Below are 20884 nucleotides of genomic sequence, written 5' to 3'. Positions count from 1 at the left end.
CAGGCAGACACCTTTGCCTGTTGGCCGTGGTCGCTCTCAATTGCGCAGGCCAAATAACAATTGTAGTTGGCGTTTTTAATTAGAAAATGTGAGGCCAGGCGCAGACAAAAAGCCAACAGCTACTCCAACTGCCACTTACAACACGCCACCTCCCACAGTTGCCAACACCCCCCTGACCGCTCGCTCATCTACGCTCTCTTATAGCCATTGCATTCACTTTTTGCGTGGCTCTCGTCGCTGTCTGTTCGGCAAGGTGTAAAAACTAATTACATTAAAACTGCCACGAATTCAATTGCAATTGCGTGCACATGCGTGTGTGTGTGTGTGTGTGTGTGTGTGTGTGTGTGGGTGTGGATGAGCATACACAATTCGAGCGCAAGGTGCTTGCAACATCAACAAAAGCCGCTGGCAAAATTGCAAAAAGCGCAAGTTAAAATGTGTGCATCATACATTTGGCGCTGCACAATCCTTAATCAATGCCCCCAAATGTTGAAATGAACATCAAGCGTGCAACAAAATGCTGCAAGCTGCAGCGAGCCGTGGCGCATTCATTGCTGCCAATTACAGCAGCAACAGCTTTGGGTTAACACTTGTCTGCCTCTAAATAGAATTGATTAAATCTTCGAAGTCGAGCTGAAGCTTTATTGTTCATTTCGCGCTTTATTTATATATTTTATTAATAAAACTACTTTACAAATCCTTGCTGCTATTTATTTCCTTTGCATTTTGGCGTGCTAAGCTGAATGTAGAAAATTACAAAAAATTTATTTGAGCAGTAAGAAAATTGCTATATTACAACTTATCTAAAAAAAAATTGTTTTGATTTTTTCTTTTTTATCTATTTACACACGCATTAGTCTCAATCAATTATCAGTCTGCGCTATTCACTGATAATTAAATACTTGATGAATTGCTATTAAGTGTTGTCAACTCAAAAGATAAGAAATTTATTGATTTGAACTCAACTTTTCCTGTTTAGCTTGAGCAAAAGAATCATAGAATGTAGATAAGATTGGGCAGTGTTGATCGGATGTTCTTTATATTTCGTTCTGGGTCCACAACTTTCGCTTACAGTTTTTTTTTATTTAGAATATATTTCTAATACAAGAAAACTATCTAGATCTTCTCCTTAAGACTGACCAATTCCTCAAAGACAGTTAATTATCTCTACTGAAAAACATACCAAAATACACACACATAAATTATCTAAATCAATCAGCAATAATTCTATTATTTACTTAAGCTATTTTCGTTTAACTAAAAATTCAGTTTTTCCTGCTTATTAATTGTAATTGCAATTTGAAACTGCAATTTGCTAATTTGAAGCAGTAAATTTAATTGGTAATGGATTTCATAGCTATGGGTCAACTATTCCATTAAATATGAAATTCAGATACGAACTATCTGATGTTCATCTCTTTTACATACATATATAAGATATATCATGATAGACTGAAAAATTCTAGAGCATTGCAGTGCCTGGCTATAGAAAATAATAGACAATAAATGTTGCTTGACAACTTGGGCTCGTAAATATGAATTTTAATTTAAATATTACGTATACGCATATGTTGAAAATAACTTTTTGCTGTGTGAGTGTGTGTGTGTGTGTGTGTGCATCTCGACAAGCAAAAACTTTTATGCGTACGTGCTTTGATCGAGTTTGGTTATTCAGAAGTGGCAAGTGCCGACATTTAGTTAGCAGTAGATCGTTATATTAAAGCCAATCCAAGCAGGAAAGCAAGCATAACATATAAGTAAATGCTTTGTATGTAAGCAGAATTTAATTTGGCCTAATTGAATGACCTGACCTTTGACACGCGTCAATCAAACATGTTTGCCTAGAAGTGTTAGTAGCTCGAGCTCTGATTTATTAATTAGCAAATAACGAGCACAAATTAAAGTTTAATGCACCACAAATTGGATTGAAAGGTGGACTCAGAATAACAGTAACGCGACTCGCTTGACAGATTTATGCGTATATGGGAGCTTATTCCCAACCGAAGCTAAAAATATTATTGCTGCAGCGAATCAAAGGCCGTCTTTGCTATTGGCATTGGGCAGCGACATGACGTCGAGGAAAACAATGAACCAAGGCATCTTTTGCTTTTGTCATTTGCATGCAAATGAAGTGAAAATCTAATTACTGAAAATATGAGCTAAATGTAATGACAAAACAAACAATGGGAGAGCCCTTCCGTTTCCCCGTTCCCCCGTTCCCAGTTCCGGTTTTTCTGCGTTTTTGCAGTTTTGTGGAAATGGAAATGAAAATGCGAGTATTATGTGAGTGATTATATTATGTGAATAGCACACACACACACATACAGAGAGAGGAATCACAAGCTGGAGAAGATGCCAGGCATGTAGCTGGGCCGTGTGGGTTAGTCGTGGGTGGTCGGGCGATGTAGGCAAGACGACAATTTGTAATGCGCCAATAAGAATTTATATCAACGTTGCTCGCAAGCCGCACACAAGTCGACACCAAGGCAAGGCAACCAACGAGGTAACGGCCTCCAACATGTGAACGAGGGTAAGCAGTCCTTGCTGCTTGTCTTTCGCTTCCCTCGCTGCCGCTGCCGCCGCCACTGGTGCTGCTGCTGCTGATAAGAAGCGCAGCAAGTAATAACAACAGCAACATCAATACCAACGACAACAAAAGCAGAGCTTGCTGATTGCCAACAACAACAGTCAAGCTTGAGAGAAGAGGCAGCAAAAGTTGCAGCCGCAGCAGCAGCAGCAGCAGCGGCAGCAACAGCGGCAGCGTCGACAGCGGCAGAAACTATGAAACAAAAGCTGAGGCTTAGAGCCTGCCTGCCTGCCTGTTGTTTGATGCGTGTGTGTAGGTGTGTAAGCCGAGACGAGAGGACCACATGGACTCCAAAGCAAGCATCAGGCGCTGTAATTCGCTGAAACTGGAACTCGTGTCGCGCAGGCGTCGGCAGCGACGCGTCGTCACATCTTCGTTTTCACGACAAGCACTTCTAATAGAAGTAGAAGAGCTGTTGCCTTTTTAGAAGAGCTCGCGTATAAGACAGAAATATAATGGTTTTCGTTTTAATAATTGCATTAGTCATATGCAAATTTATTGTGCAACATGTCAGAGACGATTCAAAGTTAATTCTGAATAAATTTCTTTCAATTTAATAATAGTTATTCATGCGGGTTATAAAATAATACAATGACAAATAAGTTGCATTTTAAATAAATATTTAATATATGTTGACACCTAACATATGTAGGTATTATGTAAACTATGAGAGTTTGACTAAATTTGAACTCTATTATTTGAAAAACTCATGCATTAACTTTGAAACACATATTAAATAATTTAGTATGAATGCACCATAGGTTTGGTTAGATATGACTCCCTAATGCAAATACTTAGAGGCCGAAGTAACCTTGCCAAAAATGTGCTAGAAAATTAATATATACGTAAATATTTAATAGCACAAAAAACTAATAATGTATATCTAATAAGTTTTGTTTTACTAGCTAATGATTAGATAATCTAATCTAATCAAAATTATTCGAACAACTACCACGAATAGTAATTTGTATGCAAGCCAAATCAAAACCCGTATTTGCGATTTGAATATTCGCTTAACTGCCAAGCCAAACAGCAAAAATCCCCATAAGAGGAAATTTCCTTGCGAAAATATCCCAATGGCAACGAGTGCGAGCAGCGGCGAACGCTGGCGTCGTTCATTCGGCTTCGTTGCTCGTGTGTGTAGCACGAGAACTCGCGGCTTTGCCGATTGCACTTGTGTGATGCTGTTGTTGTTGTTGTTGTTGTTGTTGTTGTTGTTATTGCTGACGCTGCTGCTGCTGCTGCTGCGCGACTGGCAGCGTAGCTTTGGCTGATAGCTGATAGCGGTCGCGGCTCAGTCAGTCGAGTTCAGTTTCATTTCGGCATCAGTTGGAGGCGGACGCGCTCGTCGCTTGCGCACAGTTAAGCGTTTGAAATTGAATTTGAAGAACGCGTAAATAAGCGATGCGAATATTTGTGCGTGCGCTTGAAAGATTTGAAATTTGATAAGCCCAACGAGCTCGTGTACGCGCTCGAATTGTGATTTTTTTTTTTTTGAAGTTTTGAACAATTTTTTGAAGCTAGAAAAAAAAAACACAAAACAAATTGTTGACAAATACAATGGAATGGCAGCTGTGTGTGCATATCGAAGAAAGCAACGGAAATTAAAATTTGCATGTGCAGCAGAGCGGCAGCTCGGTGGCCGGTGGCTACGGCCATCTAAATAGTGTAAACACAACAAGAACAAGAATACAACAACAACAGAAAGAGAGAAGAGAAGAGTAACAAAAAAAAAGATAGAAGATTGAAAGGAAACAGAGCGTAGTGAAAACAGCAATGTGGACAGCAACCAAACATGACAACAAATGTGGCTTCTGTTGTTGCCACTGTTGCACATTCGACTGCGACTCGTTCTACTGTTGCCAATATCTCAAAGTCAAACCGGCAAACGAATTCGGCACTCAAAAATCAAGTGAAAGCTGTCAATTTTGAATGAACTAAAAGAGAGAGAGAGAGAGAGAGAGAGAGAGAGAGAGAGAGAGCGAAAGATCTCTGCTGTGCATTAGCAGCAGCAAACTAGATAAGCTCTCGGCCTGGCAGTGCATTGAGAACGTCATCATTTCCCGCATACGTCAGCGTCACCAACACCAAACCGAAGTCACTGGCGGCAGCAGCAGCAAGAAGTGGAAATTGAAGTTGAAGCTGAAGCTGTGAAGTTGAACTAGAAGTGCACTACACTAAACGAATTTTTTGGGGAGTGAGTGTGTGTGTTTGTGTGTGTGGCGCCAATAGCAGCAGCAGCTTTGGAGAGCAGGGAGTCGAGTCATGGCATTGGCAGGACACAACACGTTTGGCTGCTCCGTAGCCGGACTTATCGCTTGCTCAGCAATCGTTCTGCTTTGCAGTTCCGGTAAGTGAATATATATGAGACCCCCCAATCCAACCCAACACTTGCCCCTTACGCCTCGTTGGCATAACCAGAGCCAGCAAAAAAGAAACATGCTCGTAAATACTTAGTACTCTACAATAAGCAGTTGCAATTTTTCGAAACGTATGCTCTCCAGTCAACTGACACACCAGAGCAAGGAGATGCGGTCGGCCAAACGGACGGACGGACGGACGGACGGACGGACGGACGGACGGACGGACAGACAGTTGAAGTTGTTATTTCACTTTGTTCTACGCTGCACACACATTTCGATTTCGATTTCGATTTCTGCTTCTATTTCTATTTCTATTTGTATTATTGTTTACGTTGCATCTGGCAATGAAAATGCCAACGAATGTAAAATGTTTGACGAGGCAGTTTTAAAAGGATTTCATTCCAAATCACGCATGTAGGCAGTCGACGGGGCGATGGCGACGGCATTGTATAAAAATTTATGTTTTATAGATTTCAAACAGCAACACTGCAATTGCTGCAAGTTTCAGTTTGCAACAGCAAACTGCAATTTCTCAACCAACAATTGAGTTAATGCATTTCGTTGCACAAACACGAAAACGCACACACACAGACATAGACACATGGATACACAGCCACACAAGTATTTATGGCATTTATGGCAGCCACATTGAATATATCTGCAGCAGGACATTAGCAGGAACATAAGAGTTTATGCACTTTATGTGTTTGTTGTGTTGCCAACCAACATTTGCTCTCTTCACATTTCTTTTCACTTGTTTTATGAATTCATTTGCTTCACCAATATTCGACTGCACTTTACAAATAAACTCACGCACACGCACACACAACCAACAACTTGCCCAGAAATTCATTTAACGGCCCAACAAGTCCCTGCGGCCCGACCTGCATTCCATGTTGATCAAGATTTGATTTTGTGAACAAAATCTAATAATGAGTAAAAGTCAATATAAAATTTTATGCAACAAATAAATATCAACAATTTTTAAATCAAATGCTTGTCAATATTGTGAAAGCAAATCGAGCTTGAGTTTGTTCTGGAATTTATTTAATTTTAACAAAGCAGCAAAACACTTTTTACCGTCGCTTACATGACGTATGCGTAATAAATTGGTTTCATGTATTGCAACAGCAAAATAATACTCAAAACATAAACACAGCTTAAACATTCTGAATAAAATATCGTGCAGCAAATAATGATTAGAATAGAATTTAAAAAGTGTTTGAAATCGAAACAGTTGATTTATTTGAGCAAATTTAATTTTCAAAATATTTCAGTGCAAGTTGTATTCATTTTTTCAAAAAAGTGAGTTTATATTGTAAAATAAATTAGTTTGCTAATTAAATCATTTGAGAATTGACTTCTGCTTGATCGCAAAAACAAGATTTCATTGCCTGTTTTTATTTGGTTTTTAATAAAATTGAGATGATAAAAAAAGAATGGAAATTAATGTGAAAAAGAGATTGCAACAATAAATTGTTGCTTGCGTTAGCCATTACTATTAAATTGTAGTATTTATTAGTAACTCAAGATGTAATTAAATTATTATGCAAAAATGCAAAGGCAAAATATTTTCAATTACTAATGATGGCAAATAATTTAAAAATAGTTTGGAATTATGCTATTTAAATAATTATAATATTTTTGGTTAATACATACAAATACAAATACAAATTCAAAAGCGTTATATACAGATCTGCAACTTTTTTTACTTATGTGTAATCGTTATAATTAATAGCAGCTTATTGAGAAAAGTTTCTTTTTACTTTTTAACTTTATTATTGGCATTTCAATACTGAGAACGCAAATGATTAAACCAAAATAAAGTTACATCAATAAAAAATGTAGCGCTTTGAACAAACAAGCGCAAAAAAGTATTCAAAATGAAAACAAAAACAAACCAAAATCAAATTCAATTCAGAGCCAAATTCAATGTTATGCAGTCAGTTTGATACTCGTGTGAATTTGCTGTAGAGTTTGAACTTTAAATCAGCTGCATATGGCTCGCAGTTGATTCGCTGCATATGCATATGGCAAATGTTTTGCTAAAATAGATTTGCAGCTCGTTTTGAGGTGTGTGCGAACCGCAACTAAATGGATTATAATCCATTGATAAGTGCACCGATTGTTGGAATGATAACTGAACTATTACAATAAGTGTAGCGAACTGTTTCGAAAAATTGAAACATCTAAGCGACAAGCACAAAGCAAGTACGACAAAAAAAAATACGTAGCGTATACTTACTTATCAGCTGGCACTGCTGATTGGATAATTAATGGTTGCTATAGTTACATGTGACAGCTTTGCATGAACTGCTATTGAGCTATGCAAAAGCTTTGCTTTTCATTCAAATCGCTTTGTTTTCCATTAAAAGTTTAACTCTTTATAAATTATCGCATTAGGCGGCTTAGGAGTGTGTGAGGCTTGCTTGCAGCATAAAGCTGCACAAAGAGCAATCGAATTATTGCCGCACCCCCTCATACAATCACACACACACACACACGCACTCACAGACGCACTCTGGTTGATTGAACTATGGGCAGCTGAAGCTTCTTTTAGGCAACTAATCTATTCAAAAAATCTTGTATAAAATAAAATGTAATTGAAATCAATATAATTATAAATATATATATATATTTGTGTATTATATTGATAAAAGAGATTTATTTTAATGTATACAACTTTAATTTATAATCAGCTTACTGCTGGCAACTTAATTTAGTTTCTTTTAATAGTCAATGATAATAATTGTTATTAATATAATAAAGTTAAAGCGTATGTGGCATCAAAAAGTCAACAGCTGAGAGCTACAGAAATTATTCAAATTGCTTTAAACTGCAAATATACTGCAAATTGTAGCATACTTATTTGGGCTGTTTACTTCACTTAACTTTTTTCTAAACACTACCAAATTGAAATTAATTGCAATAAAAGTATTCAAATGGCCCATAGTGCATGAATCTATGCGTGTCTGTGCGTGTGTGTGTGTGTGTGTGTGTGCGTGTGTAGTAGTGTATGTGGCTGCTACTTTAGTTTATGATACCATTTAGCCAGAGGGTTGTTTTGACAAATTGTGCAAATTATTGTGTTAAATTTGCCCTAAAGGTGAAAAATCACTTTGACATGGAGCCTTTTTTCTCTCCAATGAGCGCACACATACATGACATTAGAGCATGGACAATGGCAAATGGATGACAAACTTAAAGCCGTCGCTTTGGCGCTTTAACTAACAGAATTTTAACATATGTTTGGCAGTCGAGAGAGAGAGAGAGAGAGAGAGAGAGAGACTCGCAGTTCATATGTTCGAACGCATATTGCATGCCATGTCAGTAATTGAGCCAGGCTGCTTTTGGCCTTTTGGCGCTTTACATTAACTGAACTGTAAGCGGAGCGGGAGCGGGAGAGGCAGGTGGAGCGGCAGTCAGTCCAGGCGTCTCGTCCAAACTTCAGCTCGCTGGTAGGAACTTTGAAACGATTTCGTATGCAGCGTTGACGTGACTCGCATTAACATTGCACACACACACAGGTACGTTCGTACGTATGTGTACCACGCCCACACATTGAGCTTTGCTACCTTTGGCTTTCGCTTTGGGCCGCTTTGGCCCCACCCGTTACCCTTTTCTTTCTTTTTTGTGCATTCTTTCTAAATGCACTGCTGTTGCTTATTATCGAAATTGTATATGCCACAAAACTGCGGCCTCAACTTCCTGACTCTTGACTCCGCGCCCCGCCCACTCAACTCGACTCCACACAGTGTCTGCAACTTCTTTTCTTCGCTCTACAACTGCCAAGCTTTTTATAAATACTTTTCATTCATTTTTTGTTGCTTTCTTTTGGCTTAAAGTTTTTCGCCACCAACTTATTAAGATAGTTGGATAGTTGGTTCGCAGCGCGTCTAGACGGTTTTTAGTCAAATTATGGTATTCAAGCGCTGCATTTCCTCGATTCGTGCCCCCCGACCTCCGACCCCCGCCCACGCTGCACTGCACTGCACTCAACTTGCCACACGTCACGTCGTTTGACTTGTTTAGCCGCTCAACTGTGGCAGCCTGCAACATAACATGAGCTTACAGCTTACAACCACAATTATTTGACTGTGTGTGTGTGAGCCAAGGAATCACCCATTACATGTGGCCATGAAGGCAAACCGAGCTGCATTCTTCTTGTGGGCAAACTTATGGCGCCTTGATCGACCACAACAAACGTCAATTAATGATTAGCAAATTGCAGCGTTAATAATTTATGAGCCAGCCAGCCAGCCAGACAGACATTGAGCGAATCAAATGCGTATACGTGATCAGCGCTCATAAGTATGCTATAAAAACTATTTGCATTTTTAATTGTATCTTAGGCAAAAGCTAAGTGTGATCAATTTTAGCAAATAGCACTTAAACGTCATTTGGATGAGGCGTGAACACGCTTTTGTGGGCGTGGCACACTTGTGAGCGGCAGAATAGATCTATAGGAAAATGTAATTACCAGCGAACAAAAAAAATAAATTAAAACAATTGGCGAACGCAAGTGCAAGTGCAAATATATAATAAAAATAATAAAACAATCAAGCAGTACTAGGCAAACGAGGGGCGTGTATGGTGTGTGGGGGGTGTGGGTGGTACTGTACCATGTAACGTGGCGTAAACTTTTGCTGTTAACTCATCGCGTGAGTTGAACATTTTTCGTTTGTTTGTTAATGTTGATTGTTGTTGTTGTTGTTGTTGCTGCTGCTGCTGTTGTTCTTGGTCGTTCAATTTTATGCTGACCTATTTTTAATCTACTTTCATGGTTTACCATACACTCGACACTAGAAATGGCCCAAAGATGAAATTGGAATTTTTTATTTCCGCAAAGAGCAAAAAATACGCAAAATATCAGCAACATCAAATTTATTTACGCCACAATTGAATTTGTTTTATGTTCTTCAACAGAGACTTGAACGTTTGCGGTCGTTGCTGCCAACTTTGGCTGCTTAATTAAGTGTTAAATGCTTTACACACACACACACACACAGACACAAACAGGAGTGTAAAATGACTTGAAAGTTGTGCCACAACAATCAAGTGCTACATGCTGAGAAGTATTTTGCGAGTTCTGATTGAATTCACATCGAGCTGTTGGGCAGTTGGGGCAAGTTTTGCTCTGTGCTCCTCTGTGATGAACTTGAACAAAGCGTGTGTAGGCAATTAAAATGTAATTTGCATCACATGTTGCTGTTGCTGTTGCTATTGCTATTGCTGTTGCATGGAATATCAAGTGAAATCAACAACATTTAAGTGCGATTTGTTTTCACTCTTGTTTATTTTTACACGCATTACAAACACAAGCAACAGATTTCTAACAAGAATTGATGCATTTTGAGATTCGCTTTGCACATTTCCACGTTCAGTTAACTGTTTATGAAGCTGCAGCTAATGCGTAAAGTTGGCACTATGGGAAGTTTGACTCGGAATTTATATTTGTTAACAAATTCAAACGCAATAATGTATAAAATAAGCTTTAAATAAATTCATTACTATTAATATTCTAACAATATCTTGAGTAGTCTTTTAAGTTCTGCTAAAATTAAGCAGATCGAGCCACAATTTTTATTATATATATACATTATATTTTAGATTTTAATATTAATAATGATAATGGTTTGAGAATTACTGTGGTAACAGCAACCAGAAATCATTGCTCGTCCAATAATTAACAACAATTAATACTCCAGCATTTTTAATTATTTCCGATTTGTTTAAGTTGCCCAGTCAGGTAACAGTGCACATATCTTTGTTATTATTTCTTTATTATCTCAATACAAAAAAGAAGCATTTTTAATTATTATTAATGAAAATTAGAAGCAATAGAGCAGCTTGCTTAGAACAAATATTTGAAAATAACCTTTTCATATTCCAATAGTAAATTATGTATGTTTAATTTTCATTTTAGCAATAGTTTTTAAATAAAGTCAGCAGCCAGTGCTAATGCTGAAACATGTTAAATAGTAAATTAAATAAAAGAATTTGGCTTGAGTAAAAGTTAGGGCCAAATGCTCCATAGTGCGCACAGATTGTTTGGCATCTGCTTAAGCTCTCACTATTACAAATTATAACAATAACAAATCACTTAGCGCTGCTTGAGAATTCAAGAAATTATTGCTGGTTAATTAGAGTGTAAGTAATAGACTTTTCAAAATTAAACTCATTGCAACGAAGAGAGAGACCGAGAGAGAGGAAAAAATAAAGAATTTCAGGCTAGACACAATTGATTGTGTTACTTAATTAACACAAATTAACCCAACGCTTAACTTGGGTCAGACAGCAAATAAAGCAGAAGCGAAATCTAAAGTACAAACAAAGCAGCAACAAAAACAAACAACAACAAAAAACAAAAAGGAAGAGGCAAAGAGGAAAAAACATACTTCAGCCGCGAGACTGCAAAATGTCAAAGCTTCCTGCCTGCTGCTGCCAAAAAAGTCAACAGAGCAGCCAACTCCGTGATGAGGCGAGAAACCAAGCCGGAACAGCGGCACCCACGCACAGCAAGCTAAATATATAGCCAAGACGGCGGCTTACGGGGCGGATGGAGTGGAGTGTGAGGCATGAGACCCAAGTTATGTCCGTCAATCTTCGACAAGGCGACAGTTTGATAAACTGAGACGGCTGAAACGCCAACTTGAAGCAATAACAACAACAACAACAACAACATCAGCAATATTAACGACGGCATGAGGCATGAGGCAGGAGCAGGAGAAGGATAGATCCTTCAGATATTCAGATACTAATCAGCGTTGCGTTGAGCGTTTAACAGGAAGTCATAAATTTAGTTAGCAGCACGCCAATGCGCCTATGTATGTAATCTCTCTATGTGTGTGTGTGTGTGTGTGTTTGGGTGTGCGTGTGTTCTTGTGATTTCGTCGCGACTCCTTTTGCTGCTGGCGCGCGTTGTCTAGAAATTTTAATTAAAAGCGATGACATAGCGAGTAATTCGATAGCAGAATGTCGCCTATTAATTTTAAGGACATTTCCTTTATTGATTCTTTGTCAATATTATATTGAAGCCATAATTTACACACAAAAGGGCTGCTGCCCTCTCTCTTCTTCCTCTCCCTCTCTCTCTAATGTGTGTGTGTGTGTGTGTTTGCGGTTGTGGCTGTCCATTGTCTTTCGCATTGTGACTTGAGCTTGGATTCTTGGCTCCATTTATTGGGTGCGATTCATTCACCGTGCTCCAAGCTGCTGAGGCGTGTTGCCTTTTGATGCTCTCGACGCTATTATAACCACTCAAGAATACATAAACAAAGTCACACACACACATACACACACAGACGCACGCACGCACACAGCAACACTTTGGCCCATTTAATGCTTCACTATTGTTCTTGTTGTCATTGCAAAGCGCTTGCTCTCTCCATCGTCTTTATTGAACGTAAACAAACAAACAACGCCAAATGAACAATATGCTATTACTATCACTTATTACTCTATCTTGATTTTGATTTAGCGTTGCCACTGCCAACAGCAACAGCAACAACAACAACAGCAGCAGTCTTGCTGCTCTTATATAGAAATTAATTTAGTCATCACATCACACGCTTTTAATGAATAATCCCACAGCATTCTCAAAGAGCCTACAACGCCCCACACACACACACACACACACACACATAAGCATTTCTACTCCTCTATATATGTTATTTATGTTGGCTGCTTTATTTGCCTGTGTGTGCGTTGCAAAATATTTATTAAAATGCTAAATAAAGAAATTATTTCATTTCATTTTATTGTGCGCTCATTTATTCCGCTGTCCACTGCAAATTGTTTTAGCATTTACAAATATTATTATTACTACTTGTGCAACAACAATTTGCATAGTTTTAAAATTTAAATAGCAACACTTTTCACTCACTTTTCGCTCAGACAATGCATGAATTGAGTTTTGTTCGCAATTCTACGCAAATGGAATGGAAGTTGGCTTTGTATCAATTTATAATATATTCAAATATTTAGACTGTATGAAATGTCATAGCCAACGAACAGCATCATCAATGACACTAAAAATCAAAATACTATAGCTCATAGCTAGTGTAGAAATCAATAGCTGCGCTCAGTTCATAGATTCATTGATCGCTCTGGAACGTTAAGAAAGAATTTATTAACTTTATGTAGTCCCTATCGAAAATAAAATAAACGCAACATTTTTATTAAATTTTGTTTCCACTTACAATTTATTTACTAATTTACTTAAATTAAATGTAAATTCTGTACATGACAGAAATTCGGAAATGCAGAAATTCAGAACTTAACAGTTGTTAACTTAACATTCTGTTAAAATTAGCAGACTTCAAGTATTTTCTATTCATTAATATTCATGCCATAAATTCATTGGCTAATCAATAAAACAATAATTTGTTTGCCCAAGATGCAGGAGAGAAAACAATTCTAATGATTGATTAATGCAGGAAATTCTTAGTAGAATCTATTTTGTCCAAAATATCAAGACTGATATTAGCTAGAATTTGCATTTTCTTTGAATCTACAGCAAACATAGAGTAGGCTAGCTAGACAAATAGCTGTAACCAATATCCGCAATTAATTAAATTGCTCATGGATAATTAAATGTCAGAGCATTGGCAAAAGGCATTCAAAATGTCAGAGAACGTGGCGACATTCGGTCTGATGAACGGTTTCTGTTTTGTGTGTGAGTCATTCATGGGAAATGTGGCCTCAAATACAGTTATAACAATAAATTTAGTTGCTGTTGCAGCATAAAACGGAATTGCCTAATGACGAAAGAAGCCAAAAGGGGTCCTTAAAATGTGCAATCCATTGAAAAATCATCAGGGGGCGCAAGAGAAAGCAGCAGTAGGACGGAGACTCAACCCAAATAGAAGAGAACTAAATCGTATCGCATCGTATCGCATGGCAATGAATCGAAACTGAATGGCAACGAATCGAAACTGAAGGCTGAAGGGGCATAAGGATTATTGCCCAAGCCGTAAATAATTCCCGCAATGCTTTTTATTGAGGTCTCAGTGGCACTTTTTCGGCTTTGACTCAGTTAGAGAGCGATTTAATAGCATACTTTACAGCTCTAAGCAGGCAACAATAACAACAAGAGAATAAGAAGAAGAAGAAAAAGAATAAGAAGCAGAAGCAAAACTACAACAGCAACAGCCACGCGACAAAACAAACAAAATGAAGTGACACCAATTCACGACTCGCGAGCAAAACGGACGTTCATTGTTATTTTAAGAAAAGTAACACGACAAGCCAAAATTCTCCGGCTCCTCCATAGGCAGCCGCTTTGGCTTTGGCGTTGGCTCACAGTCTAAATACCCTAAAGGGACCACGACTAAGCTGTATTAGGCCCCAGCATATTGCTTGCCTTATCTCGATTCTAGTTCGTTACTCTCAACTAGAAATTGATAAATCTGCTGTGGCACAAGCAATTAACAGATTTTAAATCAATTTGCTTGCTTAACTGGGATGACATGTGCTTGAAGTTAATGTACCAGTTACGGTTAGGGTATGATGGATCGGCTGGCTGGAGTGAGGGAGGGGCGGGAGGGGGAGGGGGGAGGGGGGTGAGAGGGAGTTAGCAATACAAACAGAGATAGACAGAGAGCGTAACGCTGGCAGCTGCAGGAAGCAGCAACGATTCCTTTTTTAACTTCCGCTTTGGCTTGCAGCAATTTCTTTGGACTTTTATTGCCCGCTTGCCCCCATCATCAACCCCACACCGCACCCCCCAAAAAAAAAAAAAAAAAAACACCCATGCAAAGGGCGCTCGGTACGACGCATATAGCATAAATTTTGAATACGCTCAAAAAAGCAGCGAGCGAGGGATGGTTGGGCTTTGGCTCTGGTCGTGGCTCTGGCTCTGGCTCTGGGAAAGAAAAATAGCGAAAATTGTCTGTCGCTTGATAAAGCGGAAGCAGAACTTGCCCATAAACGAAATGTGGCAACTGAGTGTAAACTTTATTGGCGCCAGACTGGTTGGCGACAAGCAATGTCTACATTGTGTGGTAAGGGGTAGGGGGGTGGGGGATGCGAATCACTAAAGCCTGGGTGCTGCTGCTGCTGCTGCTGCTGCTGGAGAGACCATCCACATCCATTTCAATGTTTGGACGTTGACTCATGCGACACGCATTTGGAAGACTCCAGACTGTGGCGATGGCGTCTCGATGGCTGGCAACCCAAAAAGTTCCCCCCACACCGCACCGCCCTGCACTCTCCTTAGCAGCACAAGTTGCTTGTTTGTTTTGTCTGCCTCGTTTCTCACACAGTCTCTCTGTATGTGTGTGTGTGTGTGTGCCCATAAGGAAGTCCAACATTAGTTGATTTCATGCGCTGTTTACATTGCCAGCGAATTATGCGCATTGAAAAGCTAAAGATTTGGCTGCCAACGTCTTCAAGGCTCAACTGTGCAGCATGCGGCATGCGGCACGAACGAGTGGCAAGCAAATTTGACTGCATCTCTTGGCTGCTGCGATCAACTAGGCCTGATTGTCATTGGCCCAAGCATCAGGCTCTTGCCTCTGCCAATGGATTTCCCAGCCTTGGTCTGGCTTATGTCTTGCCACCCCCTCTTCTCCCCTCTTCAAGCCTTCAGTTTAATATTGCATCTTCTTTTTTAAATTTACATTTGTTTTCCTCCACAGGAGTGATGTCCAGCTGGGAGGAATGGTGGACATACGATGGCATATCCGGTAAGTTTATTCAACATTCATTACAGAGTCAGGAGTTATCATATGAATAAATTTCATTTCAAGTTGAGCGCACAGTTTATGTTAAAAAAAAAAAGTCGAGACGTGACTGTCGATAGTGATCGAGAATTATATATTACAATATTTGAGCTGCTGATTGTTAAAGCTTAAAGTGTTTTGTCAAAAATTTATATTGTCGCTTTTAATATTATCGCGATTCTCAAATTATTATATAAAGAAAAAAACCTAAGACACAAGCCGTAACTTACTTTTATATAACTGAAAGTTCCAATAAAATTCACGTATATTTATGAATTGAATTAGCGTTTATAGTATTTTAGAAAAAGTGGAAATAATCCTGGATGGTGGCTTTAAAAAAATACTATGATAATATTATTTTTCATTAGGGTATGAAGTTTATAAAATTAGTGAAAGTCAATAATTATGATTGAAGAAAATGTAAAGGTAATTAAATAAAAACTTCATGAGAGAAATATCAGTATAGAATATTTTTGAAACAATTTGTTTTAAGTGCATTATAAATGAATAATTTTCTTATTCAAGAAATTTACGAATCCACAATTTTGTACTATCGCGTTATAGAATTTATATAAATAGTTGTCAGTATAAATTGAATTCTTTATATGAAAACTTGATATTATCGCTAAAAAAAAATATCTATATCGGAAATACTGAAACCAAAATAAAAATTCGATTTTGTAATAGTTGCATATATTTAATAGGAAGAGTCCTATTGCTCCAGTGCAGCGGTAAAAAATATTTAATTAAACATATGCCTTGCATGGGCGATTGTGAGTCCAGAACGCAATGGCCGCGCATACAGAACTCGCTGGATGGGAGCTGAAAGCAACAAAAATATCAATGCTGGACATTGTTTTGCAAAGTTTCGACAGTTTGTCTGGCTGTCAGCTCAAATTGAAAAAGCGCAACACCCAATCAGAGCCATTCACAATCGCATTGACAACAGTCGCATAGATTGAACGCACCTCTCTCTGAACGTCGCTCTCGAATGCAATTGGAGATGGTGGAAAGGGTGGCGCATTCGATGCTCCCCGGGGGCATTTAATTGGTATTTAAAGTGATGGTGATGGTGATGGACATGGCATGACACGGAGGTTGCGAAGGGGACAATTTAAGCGCTTATGAAATTTCATTTGGTATTTGAATTGCTGACTGACGAAACGTAACAGCAGTTGTAACAGTTGCTGCCAATTGTTTGCATACGTCGTCGTGTGGAGGAAATGCTCTGGGTCTGCTCTGGTCTGGTTTACATGTCGAGGTCGCGACGAAAAAACGAGTGCAACATTTCATGTTTGCCATTTTTCTATTTAGTCTAGAGCTACAGACAGACAGACAGACAGTCAGACAGGTAGACAGACATATTAAATAAATACAAATGTACGTGTCTGTTTTTTATTATATAGTATACTATATGTATGTACTCGAATGTTTATTTGCAGGTCCTAGCTTCTGGGGACTCATCAATCCGCAATGGAACATGTGCAACAAAGGACGACGCCAGTCGCCCATTGACGTTGTGCCCGATAAGCTGCTCTTCGATCCGTACCTCAGACCTTTGCACATTGATAAGCACAAGGTAAATATCCTCTGCTCCTCCTACTCCTTTGTGGGTAGCAACTAACCAACTGCCGCCCGGGGCTCGTCAACAGGTTTCCGGCACTCTGCACAACACGGGTCAATCACTCGTCTTTCGCGTGGACAAGGATACAAAGCAGCACGTTAACATATCCGGTGGACCTCTGGCCTACCGCTACCAGTTCGAGGAGATTTACATACACTACGGCACTGAGAACATCCGTGGCTCCGAGCACTTCATACAGGGCTACAGTTTCCCCGGCGAGGTAAACCGCAAACTGACCACCGACCAATGCAAATTCGCAACTCTCACGCCCCCACTCTCTCGCTCTCTCTCTCTCTCTCTCTCTCTCTCTCTCTCTTTCTCGCTCGTTTCTAAACAGATTCAAATCTACGGCTTTAACAAGGAGCTCTATCATAATATGTCCGAGGCGCAGCACAAGTCTCAGGGCATTGTCGGCCTCTCGCTGATGGTGCAAATTGGAGAGACGCCCAATCCCGAGCTGCGCATCATAACGAGCACATTCAACAAGGTGCTCTATCGAGGTAAATCCAAATGACCAAATGCCCAACTTTAAGCTTAAGCTCCCAATCCCAAAAACTCAATCGAGCCGCAACTGGAGCTGGAGCTGGAGCGCAGCCGGGCCGGAATGCAGCGGAAGTGCTGCAACGTTGCCATTTTATGAACACATTTAAAAGCTCTTGCCAGACTGCATAAACAATTGTTGCTGCTTGCAACAGCAATACAATTATGTAACTGTGTGTGTGTGTGTGTCAAAAGTATGCAATAAAAAAAGAGAACGGTGCAACGGACGATTCAAAAATTGGCGCCATGGCGCAAAGTGACGGCGGCAATGAAACCCCGAATTACACTAAACCGACACTTAATAATACGCCCGATTGCCCACCGAGCACTCCCCGCCCTCAACCTCTCACCCAACCAATTTATGTTGCAACTACCTTTACAACTGGTCACAGGTTTCAGCTTAATGCTTTTTTTATAGCTCGTACGACTTTAAGTGTTCGCCCTCACCAAACCACCAACACACACACACACACACACATATACGTATGCCTGGCGTTAAATTTGCCTGACAGACGAAACAGCCACAAAAAAAATTCACGGACATCGCGACTTTACGCATTGCCCTTTAGTACAGCTGCAAGCAATTTGCGAATTTGTTGTTGTTGGTGAGTTCACCAATGAGAAAGTAAATTTCACCAATGAATAGAAACAGACTCAACAGCATCGATAATATTTAGTTATCTTTCCAAAGTATATCCAAAAAGCCTCATCTGTATGATATTATTGTATAGAATATTCCTTATGCGAATTTTTAGGGTGGCATATATATTTTGACATGCATTTTTTCAACGCAATTAATTATATCCCCAAAGTCAAGTATTTGTTTATATAAAATTCAAATGTATTTGGTATACGTTTAGGTTTTTTGGTTGGTGAAAGTTGCTGAATTCACGATTGATTGGTCACCATGCTAATCACTAATTCAGAAATATTTCTTATGCAGTGCGGTAACTAGTAAAGCAACTAGCTAAGCCGTACTATAGGGCCTTATATACCTTGACCGCAAATATTGAAATATTTTGTGGCAGCCCGGCTTATGCATCTTTGTTTTACACTTGCTTTAAGTTCGCGTTGCGCCTTCATTACAATCTCGCTCCCACGTCTCTCTCTCTCTCTCTCTTTCTCTTTGCTCGGCATTACATTTCCGGCTCGGTCAAGCTCATTTGCATGGAGTTGAATGTGGAATGGTGGCAACAGCCTTATGCATAAATGTATTTGAAAATATGTTGAGAGTTTTTACAATTAAATTTGGTTTCTTTTTTGCTTGCTTGGCTGCTCAGGATTCTCCACGCCCATTCGTCACATTTCGGTGCGCTCACTGCTGCCGAATACGGATCAGTATATTACGTACGAAGGATCCACCACACATCCAGGCTGCTGGGAGAGCACCGTCTGGATAATAGTCAACAAGCCGATTTACATAACCAAACAAGAGGTAAGAGCTCCATTCTCCATACTAACATATACATGTACATAGATGAGGGATAACGCTACTTAGGGCCAACTAAGTTCATTGATTTTATTGTGACCGCGAATAGTGTAATGCACTTTTGTATTTGGAATTGCAATTGCAATTAGTTAGACAGCGACAGCAGCAGTAGCGGCGACCACGAATACCATAAATGCAATTATGTATTAAGTATATTTATCTCATCAATTGGGCAATCGATCGAGTCGGGCGTTCCAGTTGCGGTCAGCAATGCAACAACAGTTCGCTGTACTAAATTAAAAAACAATATTTGGTTAGTTTAATCAATTTGCAGGCACCAGTGCAGTGGAGGGAGCGAAGTGGAGGGGAAACGAATGTAAAAAAGGCTAAAATAATAGCAAACAAATTGCAAATAATTTATAAAGCCAGCGCAATTGCTAAACGTTATTGAAAATGCATTGAAAATTGTTGGGGCTATTCATTGAATCGTTTGGCTTTAGTTCTCTTTTTATGGGGCATTGCATATAAGAGTTATGAATTTACAAGTAAAGTTTAAATACTCATTATTGTTAATTGTGAATGAACACAAACCAGCGTCTTAGTTCACGATATGTCCGCTCACTTAAAGTCAAACCGTGAACTAAGGCTAGACAGCCTATCGAGATCTGCTCGATACTTTATGCTCGATAGGTTGCAGTGACTGTCATCCTTCTCCAATAGGAAAATACAAATATGCAGCTATCGTATGTTTGAATGAAATCAGTTTTTTTAATAAATATAAATTTATAATTTTGTTTTATAGCTATATCAACTGCGACGACTGATGCAGGGCTCCGAGAGTACGCCCAAGGCGCCGTTGGGCAACAATGCGCGGCCCGTGCAGAGTTTACACCATAGAACCGTTAGAACCAATATAGACTTTAAGCGTCAAAAGGTGAGCATATGGCCCAAATGCCCTTTAGCCCAACTAGTCTAACCCGCAAGTCCACACACTTTGTTTCCTTGTTTCCATTCTATGCAGAATAATCTGAATGCATGCCCTTCCATGTACAAGGACATGTACTATAGAGCTAATCGCTGGTCCTCGGACACAGGACTGCTGATACGTTGAGGAGACTGCATCCCTCTCATATAACGAAGCAATAACAACAACAACAACAACAACAACAACAACATCAACATCAACACTGACAAGCACACGCTTTTCCAATGCCGCATTCAACTTTTATACAGAGTAACAATGTTTTGCCACAAGCTCAAGCTCAGGGCTCCCAGCAACAGCAGCAACATCAGCAGCAGCAACAACAACAACAAGAGCAGCAGCAATCGCAACTAAAGTAGGTAAACAAATTGTTTGCATTACCAACGTTTTCATTATAATTATTTTACTCAAGCAACGAACAATAAAACTTGTTACTAAGCATACATTGCAAATGAAAAACTAATTTATGCATTATCTAAAATTGCGCTATATGCTAATTTAATTAGTAGTTTTGCTTTCGTTCATCATGAGACATGAGTTGAGTTACTTATTGTTAAAATATTATGTGTTTAACAATAATTAGTAATTTAAACCGATTATGTTTATTTTAAAGCTGAAATAATGACTAAAGGTAA

The 20884-nt window shown here is 39.1% G+C and overlaps 1 protein-coding gene across 1 annotated transcript; it reads left to right on the top strand.

Annotated features, from left to right (window-relative positions):
* The first annotated feature begins 3922 nt into the window (after positions 1-3922).
* On the top strand, positions 3923-20583 carry LOC108605848 (carbonic anhydrase-related protein 10). The gene is made up of 8 exons (XM_017995656.2): positions 3923-4937; positions 15591-15638; positions 17117-17253; positions 17327-17518; positions 17636-17798; positions 19119-19273; positions 20070-20201; positions 20289-20583. The coding sequence occupies exons 1-8, from the start codon at positions 4853-4855 to the stop codon at positions 20376-20378; spliced, it is 1002 nt and encodes a 333-aa protein (XP_017851145.1). The 5' UTR covers positions 3923-4852; the 3' UTR covers positions 20379-20583.
* Positions 20584-20884: the final 301 nt, after the last annotated feature.

This window comes from Drosophila busckii, chromosome X, assembly GCF_011750605.1.
Source record: "Drosophila busckii strain San Diego stock center, stock number 13000-0081.31 chromosome X, ASM1175060v1, whole genome shotgun sequence".
NCBI classification, from domain to species: Eukaryota; Metazoa; Arthropoda; class Insecta; order Diptera; family Drosophilidae; genus Drosophila; species Drosophila busckii.
The sequence above is the reverse complement of the archived record's forward strand: the minus strand, read 5'-3'. Positions and strand labels throughout refer to the sequence as shown.

What these genes read in the sequence shown, in the direction of transcription:
- LOC108605848 (XM_017995656.2), top strand. Translation starts at nt 4,853, where the DNA reads ATGGCATTGGCAGGACACAACACGTTTGGCTGCTCCGTAGCCGGACTT. An exon ending in CAACAAGGTGCTCTATCGAG is followed by an intron (nt 17,799 to 19,118) that starts GTAAATCCAAAT and finishes TTGGCTGCTCAG; the next exon opens with GATTCTCCACGCCCATTCGT. An exon ending in TTTACATAACCAAACAAGAG is followed by an intron (nt 19,274 to 20,069) that starts GTAAGAGCTCCA and finishes TTTGTTTTATAG; the next exon opens with CTATATCAACTGCGACGACT.